This window comes from Denticeps clupeoides, chromosome 19 (genome assembly GCF_900700375.1).
Source record: "Denticeps clupeoides chromosome 19, fDenClu1.1, whole genome shotgun sequence".
Lineage (NCBI taxonomy): Eukaryota > Metazoa > Chordata > Actinopteri > Clupeiformes > Denticipitidae > Denticeps > Denticeps clupeoides.
In genome coordinates this window covers 12,649,818-12,662,320 of record NC_041725.1, presented here as the reverse complement: position 1 = coordinate 12,662,320, position 12,503 = coordinate 12,649,818, and the positions used below count along the sequence as shown (strand labels likewise).

Here is a 12,503-nt window from a genome sequence, read left to right as displayed (position 1 = left end):
GAATTTAATAGGACGTGGGATATCACTCAGCAGGTATCGTTTGGAGACTCCGGGCTGAGACGTTCGCCTTTTACAAAAACAAAAGAAAGTAAAAGTACGAGTCCACGCGCCCGGCTGACAGCAGATCGACAGTCGTCGTCGTTTTTTTTTTTTTTTTTTTTTTGTGACCCGTCAGAAGCAACCGGCGCGCCCGAAACGCGCTTCCACCTCCACCCGCAAACAAGTCGAGAACTCCGGAGGAGGCCGCGTAAGGGCCGCCGGGAGGTGTTTTTTTCCCCCCTTTAAATGCGTATTTCTCACCGTGGTGGAACAGAGCCGTCCGGAACCTGCTGTTGACGGAGGAGTTTTCCATTTTTTTTCCCCCTCAGTGAAACGGGACAGGCGTCCGCGCGCTTCCCGCCACAAACAGAAATAAAGATAAAGATGATGATGATGATAATAATAATAAAAAATAAAACAATCCTCCCGCGACTGCCGGACTCCGCGGCGGCAGATGGAGATCAGCTTCGCCCAGACTGCAGCTCCGCTCCGCTCCGCAGCAGCAGCCCGCCGCTATATGACCGCATTTTCCAGCCCCTGGCCCGACCGGTGACGTCACGAGGCCCGGCCCGCGCCGGGCGGAATGAAAACAATCGCACGTGGGCCGGGGCACGGCGGTCACGTGACCGGGGTCCAGCGACAGTCTAGTACCCCGTAACCAACCGGTCCGAATTTATTTCCGTGTTTATCATAAAGTTGCGTCTCACCTCGATCGCCTTTACTTTGGGGGAGCGGTTGGCCCGGCAGAAAAGGAAGCGGTCGGTGATCGGAAGGCTGCTCACTCAGGGTGATGGGCGTTTATTTCTTTGTGTGCAACGTGTGCTGTGCTGCAGTGTTTTACAATGACAATAACTTCACTTTACTGTAACTTCCTTATGATAACATACCATCACCAGAACACTGTTAAACTCAACAACAATAGACATCCAGCCTAATGCACCTGATTTCTGTACATCTCAACTCATCTCGCACATTCCTGCACATTTTGCACGATTGTCTTGTGTGTCCTGTTTGAAATATCCAACATTTCTACTCACAAGCATCATACATGATGTTGTCCAGTTATGTCCTGTTCAACCTGTTCACTGTACAGAAAAGTTCTACTTTTCTCCTATAGAGCATACCCTTTTAGTTAGTATAGTTTAGTTTAATGTGTGCATACATACACTGTGACACAATGAAATGTGTCCTCTGCATTTAACCTGTCACACTTGTTGCGCCCCCTGCTGGCCGGGTAGCAGCCGTGACAGGACCCCTCCACCTCCCCAATACACCCAGCTCTGGACAGGCCGAAAGCAGATCAATGAGAGTCATGGAATTCCTGAAGGACGGCTGGGTCGAGGATATCACGGTGTTGGACCCACGAGCCCTCCCAGGTGACAAGGTACTCAAAGCCCAGGACATCAAGGATGCGTTGGACGTTGAAGGTCAGGGTTCCGTCCACCGGGTGAGGTGGAGCTGGAGGAGTGGGCAGCAGGGGAGAGATGGGACACGTGGAAGACAGGGCTGTCGTGAAGAGAACAGGGCAATGATAACTGGTATGCAATTGGGTTTAGCGGTGGACGAGAGTCCAGGTGTTCTGGGGGTGTGGGACAAGGAGGTTGACTGCAGGAACAGGTTCTTTGGCTGACAGTGTGAGAAACCAAATGAAGACCTATTGATGCCGTACTCGTGACCCATCGTGCTTCTTCCCCACGAAAAAGAAGGCGGCGGCTGCTGTAGAAGTGGATGATGCTACTTTCGTCCAGACCCATTATGCTACTCTTGCGCTGCCTGTGTCCCCTTTTTGCACTTTATGTAGCCCAGTTTGTCTGTCGCACACGTGCACTTTATGTCAGTATGTAGCGTTGTTTAAATGTTACATGTAGCACCATGTTCCGGAGAAACGTTATTTCGTTTCACTATGTACTGTCTAACATGTATGTAGCGGAGATGACAATAGAGTCAACTTCACTTCACTTCACTGCACGAGGGGGATCGCAGCCGGTGGTCGGGATGGCAATGGCCAGATTCATGGCTGTCCAGGAATCCACCAGTGCACACCCCTGGTGGCGGCCAAGGGTGGGTGTAGTCCAGCTCAGAAAAATGGGCAGTATACAATGGGTGGTAGAGAGAGGTGTTTCGGGGCTCCCCAGGAGGTTCCACGGCCCTGGTGAACGGGGGAGTTTTCCGCTGTCTGGGTTCTGGGATGTCGATTCAAGCAGTTGTTGCCTGAAGTTGTTCCGGCCCCCACAGTAATAGCACAAGCCCTGTTCCTCCCTTCTCTGTTGCTCCTGAGGACTGAGAGGGCCACGGGTGTGCCTGAGTTGCACGGGCACTACTGGCATGGTGGGTGGGGCATGGCGTGGTGCTTCATTGCTACGGGATGGTGGTGGGCATGCTACAGAAGGATGGTGATGCCGCTCCTGGTGTGAAGTGATTGTCACATGTGATACACAGCAGCAGAGCACACGATGCACACAGTGAAATTTGTCCTCTGCATTTAACCCATCACCCTGAGTCCTCTGCATTTATCCCATCACCCTGGGGTGCGGGCAGTTGCGTCTGTGCCGTGGGTAACGCGCTACATGGCACTGGAGTCAGATGAGGGCAGAATGGCTCGGACCTGAGCTGTGAGCGTGAAGACAGCAAGGACTAGAGTCTGTACCGCTGCTTCTCCTGCGGCTGTTGCAGAGAACGTTGGTGTTGGTGTTGTTGCGTGTCTGGCTGCTGCTGGAGGGACGAAGGGAGCCGGTTCACGGTTCAGAAATGAGTTTGCGGTAAGTGTTTGTGGTTGCCGTGGTTATATGGTGACCTTCTGTGTAATTACTTCGGGGGTCGACAGGGCTGTGGTGGTCATTGCGCCCCCTGCTGGCTGGACAGACAGGTGGCAGTCGTGACACAATAAGATTTAGCTTGTTATGATATTTAATTTCCATCAAAGTTTTTATCAAATGTATTATAATTTATTGATTTTAGACATAATCTCATTGTTCTCTTTGTTTTCATATTTACTGTGTTTGACAGCCTAAATAAAGCATTTACATTTGTATCTTGTACATCAGAGCTTTTTTATATTTTGAAAAAAGTTATACAATTATACAATCACACAGAAAAATGTATTTGTCATTTAGTTCATGCACTATAATTATATAATTCACTCTATTACTGTTATGGGCCATAGAGTGTAATCTTCCCATGTCGTTATTTGCCAGTGTTTGCCATTTCTATGCCATGATTATGCTTTATAGTAGAGAGAGATGGTTAGACCAGTACAGGATTTTATGTGTTATACAGTAATGTGCACTCTCACAATGTTTTACAGCAGGTATTTCACCTGCTCGTGTTTATTTACCGTGGCAGCTGATTTTAATGCCAACTGGTAATTTTTTACATACATTTGAAAAGGATAATGAAAGCAAAACTACACTTATGTATTTGAATTAGCGAAAGTTGAATAAGAGACGTGAACAAGGTTGTCAGTTAGATAAGGAGCGGCAATTTTATTCCAGTTGCAATGAAATACAGTCGTCTCCTTGGATTCTTAATATTCACGACCGGAATTAAAGTGCAGAATTGTTTTCACAGCTTGTGTAAAAAAAAAACAAACCCATTTTAAAAGAACAAACAAAACCAGAAACCTAAAATACCCCAAAAAAACAGACAATGGAGATATGGAAAATATAAATATAGGGAAATCTCATAAACCAATCAGCAATAATATAAATTCAACGAATCAAGACTTTTTATTTTAAAAACAAAACACGCTACTTGTCGTTGGCAAGGCTAGCTTAAAACAAAGGCACAGCAATGTTCAGAGGTATCGATCCTTCGCAAAGAAGTGCTGCTGCAACAGCTGCACAGGCGTGTCCAGGGTAACATGCTGGGGGTCGGTTAAGTGCGACAACTGGGGTTCCCTGCCCATGAAATATCTAACCACAGTTCACAATGGTCCACGGCTCTGTTACATCCGCGTAATTACTCCTCTGCAGGCATGGCCGTGCATGCATGTTGATTCCAGCAAGGGTGAATTCGGTGACCAGGACGTCAAATACATTTGCCCTGAGCTGGCCCACTGATGCTGAGTACTGGAACAGGGTATTAAGTGCTGTGAAAAAACACAGGCTAAAGCAGTGGTCCAACCTTAAACGCATGCGAGAGTGTAAAACGAAGCGGTCGGTCGTTACAACCAGAACCTCTTTCACAAGGATCTTTCTGTAGGCAGCAGGCAGACCGTGGTGCCCCTCCCCCTTTGTAGCAACTTTTCTAAGGTCATAAAGCTTTACCACTATACAATAGTGATTTACAATTTTTGGGTGAACGAACAGAGGAAAAAGTCAGAATGATGCAACAAATGCATGTCTGTTTTTTTTCTTCTAATTATTACAATACAGGATGGTTCAGTCTGTGTGAGAAATGTGAGAAATAATTATAAGGTGTGGGGGAAAAGTTTGCTACTCAGAGGAAAGGCTCGCCAAGACCCCCCTTTAACATTTAAAGGCTCCATCAGTGACTTGCATTCATTATATAACCATAGCGGCATTGTTTTCATCATAACCATAAAGTAACCATTAAAAAAAAGACAAACAGCCCTGAGGGCAGCCACTTTCTAGCATAGTGCAAATGAAATCACTTGAAAATCTATACAAAATGATTACAGTGACTCTGTACAACAAAAAAAAGCTGTGATTCCCCCCCCTCCCTCCCACCCACTCGCTATGTGTCTACAGCGTCCACACACTTTCCTGTCCATCGTCCACTGTGTTTTCAATGCCGACCACAATGTTTGTTCAAAGTTATAAGAATTGCTCGGTGTGGAAGCGGAAAAAAAGGTGAACTAATGCCTAAAACTCCATGCAGCTCATCTCCCACTGAAGGCAGAGGGAGGTAGAGGGAGAGAAAGGAGGGTTACGTCTGCAGACAAATGTACAAAAATATTTACAGCCAGCAGGTTTGTGTAAACAGGAAGTCTCCCACTGGGTGGTAAGACATGGTCAGACATCAGTGCGTATGGCTAAGGCCCCGAGCCCTGACTCTGAATAATAATAATAATAATAATAAAAACATTAACAACCTTATCAGTCCATACAGGCAACTTTAAGCAAAGTGATCGTCTCATTCACACAATTAGAAACTCTAAAGATTGTATCTTGATTTTTCCGTAAACGTTTTTGCTGGTAAGTTTCAAATTCCAATTTTTAAAACTGTGTCCCCAGGGTCTGGAAAGAGACAGACAGTCATGAGAAACGTTACACACAGATGACTTTAGACAATGTAGCATGTAACACATGACTATTACTGGGTCGGGAGGTGGACCGCTGCGTTTCAGGTGCCTTGGTTCTGTCACACGTTGCCATGGTGATCTCTTACAGGTGTCACCAGTTAACGACTGCACTAAGTCTACTATTTTATCTCTCTCACTTTAATACATAGCCAAATAAAAAATATGGCAATGTTGTATATCAGTATACAAAATATGTCTGTACATATACAATATTTAAAACATTTACATTATGTAACATCAAGCTATATACAGTGATTAGAGTTGGAATAGACGTGACCTTAGGAAAGGACTCATCAAAGAATCGTGTATCGATGAAGAACACTGTACCATTGCTTACGAGGGTACCATTAGAACAATGACATAAAGTGGACAAGAGTGTCCCCTAAACGGCGGACTCGACTTCCATACTGTGAAACTGACGAATGAGACGGGGCTATTTACAAACATGCTCGTTTTCATACCGGCGGTGCGTCCATAAAGCGTCCGCAGCAATACGTGTTGAGCGCTATGCAGACCACGGAAACGTTCCTATACGCAAAGAAGACAACAGACGTAACTTCCAAGATTTAGATTGCTGCATACAATGGAACTTCTAACAACGTAACCGCTGAATCGCTACTGTGAGGAGAATTTGTTTACTGGGATTAACGCTCATCAGCCTTTTCAGACTTAAAAGCTACGTGTGAGCAAAGCCGAGGGGTTTGCATATAAGGCAAACAGAAAAGCGGCTTGACAGAACGCACCCAGGTAACGCTTGGTTCATGCGTTTTTTAAAGTTCTGAAGCTTGGGTAATGATCCAAACACACACACACACACACACACACACACACACACACACACACACACATTGTGTTAGAGGACGAGAAGTTAGATTTACACTTTAACAATATTAAATATCCAGTAGCTTAAAAGCCTTAGAACACATAAACAGGTCAATTATGTCAGCTGACCAGCTAAAGCGATGGCTGTGAAGACAACGTTCCTGGGATCCACAAAGAAAAATATGTTCTCCAAAAAACGCTGGGGCACAGAGCAGCAGCCATCCGTGCCCACTGTGTACCTCATACCAAGGGGAGTTACTCTAAGTACATCAATGGGTGGTGCCCCCAGTGCCACTGTCCAGGGTGAGGTGGGCAAAGGCCTCAATTCTTCTACCAGCCGGGTCTTCAGCAGAACCAATCTACTCTGAAGCCCCTCGGACCGATGGCTTCTACTCAGGCTGCTCTGGGTGTGTGTGCAGCCCGTTCTCAGCAGGTGGGTTCTTCTGCCAGAAGGTCCGGTCTAGCTGCTCCAGTTCGGACATCAGCGGCAGGCGGATCTCCAGGTGCATCTTCAGGTTCTCCAACCACTCCTCCAGCTTTACAAAAGCAGGCCTGGGGGAGTGAAAATGCTGTCAGATCATGCTTGAAGTGGAAACCCTTACCCGTGGCTGATCACTTTTAACACCATTTACATTTGCGGCATTTATCAGACGCCCTTATCCAGAGCGACTTACAATCAGTAGTTACAGGGACAGTCTCCCTGGAGACACTCAGGGTTAAGTATCTTGCTCAGGGACACAATGGTAGTAAGCGGGGTTTGAACCTGGGTCTTCTGGTTCATAGGCTGGTGTGTTACCCACTAGGTTACTACCACCAATAACTAAAATTCTTACTGACAGAAGAAACACATAAATCCATCAGGCATGATCTTCTTATGATGCGCACAGTGCTCACCGTTTCTCTGGGTCCAGTTCACAGCACATTACAGCAATAGAGAAGAAGGAGGGGGGGCAGTCACAAGGGAGGTAGTGTTCCATGAAACCTTTCACATTCAGGCCAAAGTCCACGGCCCGGGGCAAGTAGTCAGGATCTGCGTTTACCCGGCCAATGATCTGTAGGCACAATGGAACGATGGTGAGCTCACAATTTTATTTTTCCTTATCCTGGACTAGATTTAAACTTGTTCAACTCTTAGGGTGATTTTATTAAAATGAACATGCAACTCATTAAGTATTAGGGATGATTTAATGGCCCCTTTTTCGTTTACAGGACCACCATCAGACACTTGAGACTGGAGTAATGACTACCACATTGGTGTCTCCCAGTAAAGTAAAATTCCCTGGAATCCCGAACGGGGGACAAAGTCCAATTTTGGAGTTTTACGGGTCCAGTGATTATTCCTGCAGACTGGTGCAGAGCCGCTTACCTCACAGAGCATGATCCCAAAGGAAAAGATGTCAACCTTCTCATCATAGCTCTTTCCTGCAGGGCAACAAGCCAAAGGCAACAGACGACACCATTAAGAACACTGCCGTGACATACTAACACTGAAGTTCCACAAATAAGTATTTTTACAATCTGCCCTAATGCCTTCGGTCCCACAAACCTGAGCAAAATGCGAATAGAAATTCTGCGTACAACATGCATAATTATCAATGCATTTATGTTTAAATGCATATACTTTTCTATACCTAAATGTATTTATTGTCTCAGCTGCAATATGAAAAGATAATTAGATGGTCTCCCTTAGCTTTATGCTAATATCAAAAGCTAATATCAAATTCTGACTTACCATGGATCATCTCCGGAGCCATCCAGTACGGGTTTCCCACAACCGTGTACCTCTTCCTGCGGTCGTGCTTCTTCAGACCTTGCAGTTTCCCAGATGAGAGCCTGTCCTGGTTCTTGTCCTCCACCATGAGCCGGGCAAGTCCAAAATCGGCCACAACTACGCTATAATTCTGCAACGGAGATGATTAATGTAATTTACATACCGGCCTCCAACACAACAAAAATATCCCTCAGCCCACCCAGAACATACAGAAAAGTAGGGTCGATCCTAAAAACAGTACAAGTTCTTAAGTCCTCTGTACTGAATATAGCATGGTAGGGTTTTTTAGGGGGTACAGACACATCAGTTGTGGTTTCCTTCCTAAACTATTGTGAAATGTGGCCGCAGTTGAACCTTTGGTTGTTTTACACTGTAATTTCCTGTATGCTCGAAAACTCAAATTGCAAATAAGATGTTTTATTTCAAAAGCAAGTGCCTTCAACGAATCCCCAAGAGAGACCAGAGTTTTGGCCTTCAAAGTGTCTTCTGTGTTATCCTGGGAGATAGGTGCATCTGTTTAATCATCAGAAAGCTTTCTGTCTCACGCACACACACACTTACCTCACGGACCAGGCAATTGTGTGAGTTCAGATCTCTGTGGATTATGTTCCTGGAATGAAGGTAGGCCTGAATAAGAGACAAAAACTCTTTAGTCAGGTTGGTTTGACCCTGTCTTGAAATTATCGTGTTTTTGACGTTTTTGTAAAAATATATTAATAATCTTATTTTTTTCAATCCACTGGTGCCAGTGATTCAATAATTCACCCTTTTTTTACATAGGAAAATCTTTTCACTATGTGACAGATCCATGAATTGTTTAACCACAAAATGACCACAAGATGGCAGTGTGACAAGATGTTTTCCCCTAGAGATTTTCTATTCCAACTCTCTATTTCCTGCTGAAATGAATCCTGCAGTGACTGCTGCTAAACATCTTAAAAATATTAAAATATGTACATCAGTTCCAACAGCGCTGCAGAAATAATATGTCTGCTCATTTGCAATGCGCTGATTAAGCAATGCACACACTACTCATTACTGATGCACTGCCCAACTCCCCATTTTAGCTGACCCCTGCAATCCGGAGGTACAAATACACTTTACTCACCATGCCTGCAGCAATGTCCTTAGCAAAACTGACCCGCTGGATCCAAGGATAGTTGCTTTCCTATTTGTGGAAGAAAACAATTGGAGTGACATAGTCAGTTGCAGTTGAGTTTTATAGTCAATGCACTGCATATCCTATTCATTCTCATACAGTAATACCAAGTTTTTTTTTTAATTATTCATATTAATTAGCAGACAAGAAATGTAGTTCTTTGACAACAGATCCACTTAAAGGTGAGTTTGAAGAATGACACCCCCCCCTGAAATGTCTACTTAATACATTGTTATTCTATATCTAGAACATGGTTACACTTGGAAATTAAGCGATCGACAGCCTTGGCTGGAAAATACCTGCTGTGGTTTTATCAGTCCACACACACACAAATGCACACTAAGAAAGTGCAAGCTTACACCTACCATTTTCTTAATGATATCCCTCAGGGTGCCTCCTTTGATGTACTCAGCGATGAAGTTGAGCCGCTTGTCTTTGTAGAGCACGCCAATGAACTTCAGCACATTTGGGTGGTCCAGGCAGCGCATCACCTTCACCTGAAGAAAGGTTTAAAAACCCATTAGTATCACCACCCATTTGTGAGGAGTAGTAAAGGCTAAAGGGTCAGAAAATTAAGGATTCAATCCATAATATTTTACATATGAAACCCATCCCACTCTGCACTAACAACTGTTAACACTGTTGTTACTGAAGGATGGGGTGCCCGCATTAAACAATTTAGCAACCCCAACAGATCACCGGACAGGCCACTGCACTCGTAAAAAAGTCTTTACTGAACTTGGACGTGAAGGACGAGGCCAGTGACGCAAAATCATAAATAAGACATTTATACTGTTTTGAAAAACTGATTCATAGATTGTCTTGCTGCGATGGAGCCGGTCAAGGTGACAGATATATTAAAAATCAACTGGCATAATCAGAATCTGAATCACTTTGACAATTTCTAATGGATTTGATGATAAATTATAATGCATCTCCAAAACAGCAAATCTGACAGGGTCATTGGCAACCAAAGGTCACTCAATCCATCTGGAAAAAAAATGAACTTAATGCTGGATGTGAAAAGAGGGCATTCAGTGCCCATCCTGCTCCTGAATGTGAACAGGACGTAAATTATCTTAGTTCCAGGTAACGCAGGAGATCTGAGCTTTTTTTGAGGCATGTGTGTAAACCTACAAAGGTTATGTTTGTTGGTCTCTTAAATCACCTTAAATCTCACTTGCCAATGAACCAAAAGACCACAAAGTCACAGGTTCAAACCCCACTTACTACCATTGTGTCTCTCCAGGGGGTGCTGTCCCTGTAACTACTAATTGTAAGTCGCGCTGGATACGGGTGTCAGATGTAAATCCATAGTTAATAAAATGTATTCTTTAGTTCCAAAGCTGAGTTACTTCAAGATTTCCTCCTTCACTCTCCTGGAGAAGGGCATTCCGGCCCAGTAAAGGAATGGAGCAGAGCTGGACCTATTTACTGAAATGGTTACTTTAATAAGGCTCGAAATAGCTCCTGGAACAATTTGTATGGAGTGCCAGGAAAGTGGTTTATGCTCTTTTACCATGCGCAGCCCTCCAATAAAAAAGGAGAGAATTCAATTGCGACAAATAACTGAACAACAAAAAGATTGAGGTTTTCCACTCATGGCTGCCAGATTTACTTATTAACATTAAAACATATTTAATAATTCAACACAAAACACAACACAAAAAATGGTAGTAGCTTAGTGGGTTAAGAGAAGACCACAAGGCCATTATATCTGTCTGAAAATGCTGCATTGGTAAGCCTATTACTACCACGTACCAGTATAATCCAATATATACCAACATAGCATGTTATCATGGTGCGGTTTTTTTCATGTTGGCTCACCTCTTTGAGGAAGGTCCTCTGGGTCTCGTCATCAAAGCGAATCAACTCCTTCATCACCATGACTTCACCCGTCTCCCTGTGAGTCACCTGAAAGAGTGAATGACATCAGTGAGTGTCTAAGTGAGAACTTCTCACCGGTCACCCTGTTTGGGTGCTGTGTGTGTGAGAAGGTGTCCGCCACGCTGCTTCAACCCCATCTTTTCCCCCAAATAATTTTTTGTTTGCTATTTTTGTACTGTTTTATGTTAAACAAGATGCATCTTGTTAAACAGCCATGCGTAATTTTTCTTCTTCAGGTTTTCTATTTTAAAAATACAGTTGTTGCAGAATACCGTGGACCCATATGCATTTGGAGGGACTGCAGTGACCCCATGTGGACATTCTTAAATCCCAGTTTGAGCAACTAGTGGTAACTTTTGGCATTACAAGGCCTGAAATATTAAACAAGCTCATGAACCATGGCTGTCATAAACAACACCCCCCCCCCCCCCCCCCCCCCCCCTCATAAAAACAGGGAAAACAAGCAAACAAATAATACCTTAATAGCTTGACCAAAGCAGCCTTTCCCCAGAACCTCCCCATGAATCAGGTCAGAAGGTCTGAAGATTCTGTGAGTGGGATTAGACACAACGCGTAGGGACTCGGACCGTCCAATGTCTTTCCGCTGGGACAGAGGTGAAGCTGCATTACTGGAGCTGGGGGATTTGTCAATGCTGTAGCTGCGGCTGGAGACACAAAGAAAATTTCATTGACAATTTATGTATGACTGCTGTTTAGTGTAAAATGACAATCATTGCTGAGAATTCAGTTCAAGCCTTACGTGATCATTCGGGACCGGAGGTTGTTGAAATCCTTGTTGGGGGGATGTGTGATGGGCAGGATTGGGCTGGGCAGCTCAGACAAGGGACTGGGGCCATCAACCTGGACATCAGAGACCCCCTGGTCATGGGGGTCATGCTCAATGGTCAGCTGCAGCAGACGACTCGTCTCCTGGATCAGCAGATCAATCTAAGACGAGGACAGCCAGTTATTTATTTTATTTAAAGGCCACGGAATTACTGATAAGATGAGAACAATGTATAGAGAGAGATGAATAGAAAGAAGAAGATAACAGATGTGGGGAGGGGGGGTGAAAGATAATGAATAGAATAAGAGTGCGTTAGAAGTGAGAGAAAAGAGTTAGAGATAAGGTTAAAGGGGACATAAAAAGAGAGAACACATACCTCATCCAAAGGAACATTCCGGATTGGGGTCCCATTGATCTCAAGGATCCGGTCTCCAACATGTATGGAGTTCTTCACATCCGGGCTGATGCACTCCGAGTCCACCCTACGGAGTCAAATGATATCCGTGAACTGTCTGCATTACATTAGAAAAGAGGAAGCAGCCGACCGGAGTGCCCCCTCCCCCACTCACTCAGATACTCGGACGGTGTGACTGTGATCAGGCCCGAAGCCGTTCGGACTGGAGCCCTGATCGATGGAGACCGAGAAGCCGCGCTTGCCGTCTGTTGAGGCTGGGATGGACACCAGGGTCACGGTGTGAGGAATCTTCGAACATGGGGAGTCCGGCAAGGTCACGGGGGTCACTATGGTCTGGTAGTAACAGTGTCCACTGGGAAA

At 44.8% G+C, this 12,503-nt stretch overlaps 2 protein-coding genes across 10 annotated transcripts in view; both read right to left on the bottom strand.

The window, feature by feature from the left end:
* Positions 1-588, bottom strand: part of septin4b (septin 4b) — a 36,495-nt gene extending 35,907 nt beyond the window's left edge. For 2 of the 5 annotated variants that reach the window (XM_028961576.1, XM_028961580.1), the window contains exon 1: positions 301-579. In XM_028961576.1, coding sequence (XP_028817409.1) covers positions 301-352 — 52 coding nt within the window. In that variant the 5' untranslated portion in view covers positions 353-579. Of the gene's footprint in view, positions 1-300 lie in introns of all 5 variants that reach the window. The other 3 variants (XM_028961571.1, XM_028961574.1, XM_028961582.1) reach the window with 3 other exon arrangements.
* A 2,909-nt stretch (positions 589-3,497) lies between these two features.
* Positions 3,498-12,503, bottom strand: part of limk1a (LIM domain kinase 1a) — a 37,310-nt gene continuing 28,304 nt past the window's right edge. For all 5 annotated transcript variants that reach the window (XM_028962362.1, XM_028962365.1, XM_028962363.1 and 2 more), the window contains 12 exons: positions 12,298-12,495; positions 12,105-12,210; positions 11,702-11,889; positions 11,420-11,606; positions 10,882-10,968; positions 9,420-9,551; positions 9,004-9,063; positions 8,457-8,522; positions 7,857-8,025; positions 7,491-7,546; positions 7,019-7,176; positions 3,498-6,676 (listed from right to left, as the gene is read on the bottom strand). In XM_028962362.1, coding sequence (XP_028818195.1) covers positions 6,514-6,676; positions 7,019-7,176; positions 7,491-7,546; positions 7,857-8,025; positions 8,457-8,522; positions 9,004-9,063; positions 9,420-9,551; positions 10,882-10,968; positions 11,420-11,606; positions 11,702-11,889; positions 12,105-12,210; positions 12,298-12,495 — 1,570 coding nt within the window. In that variant the 3' untranslated portion in view covers positions 3,498-6,513. The remainder of the gene's footprint in view (positions 6,677-7,018; positions 7,177-7,490; positions 7,547-7,856; positions 8,026-8,456; positions 8,523-9,003; positions 9,064-9,419; positions 9,552-10,881; positions 10,969-11,419; positions 11,607-11,701; positions 11,890-12,104; positions 12,211-12,297; positions 12,496-12,503) is intronic.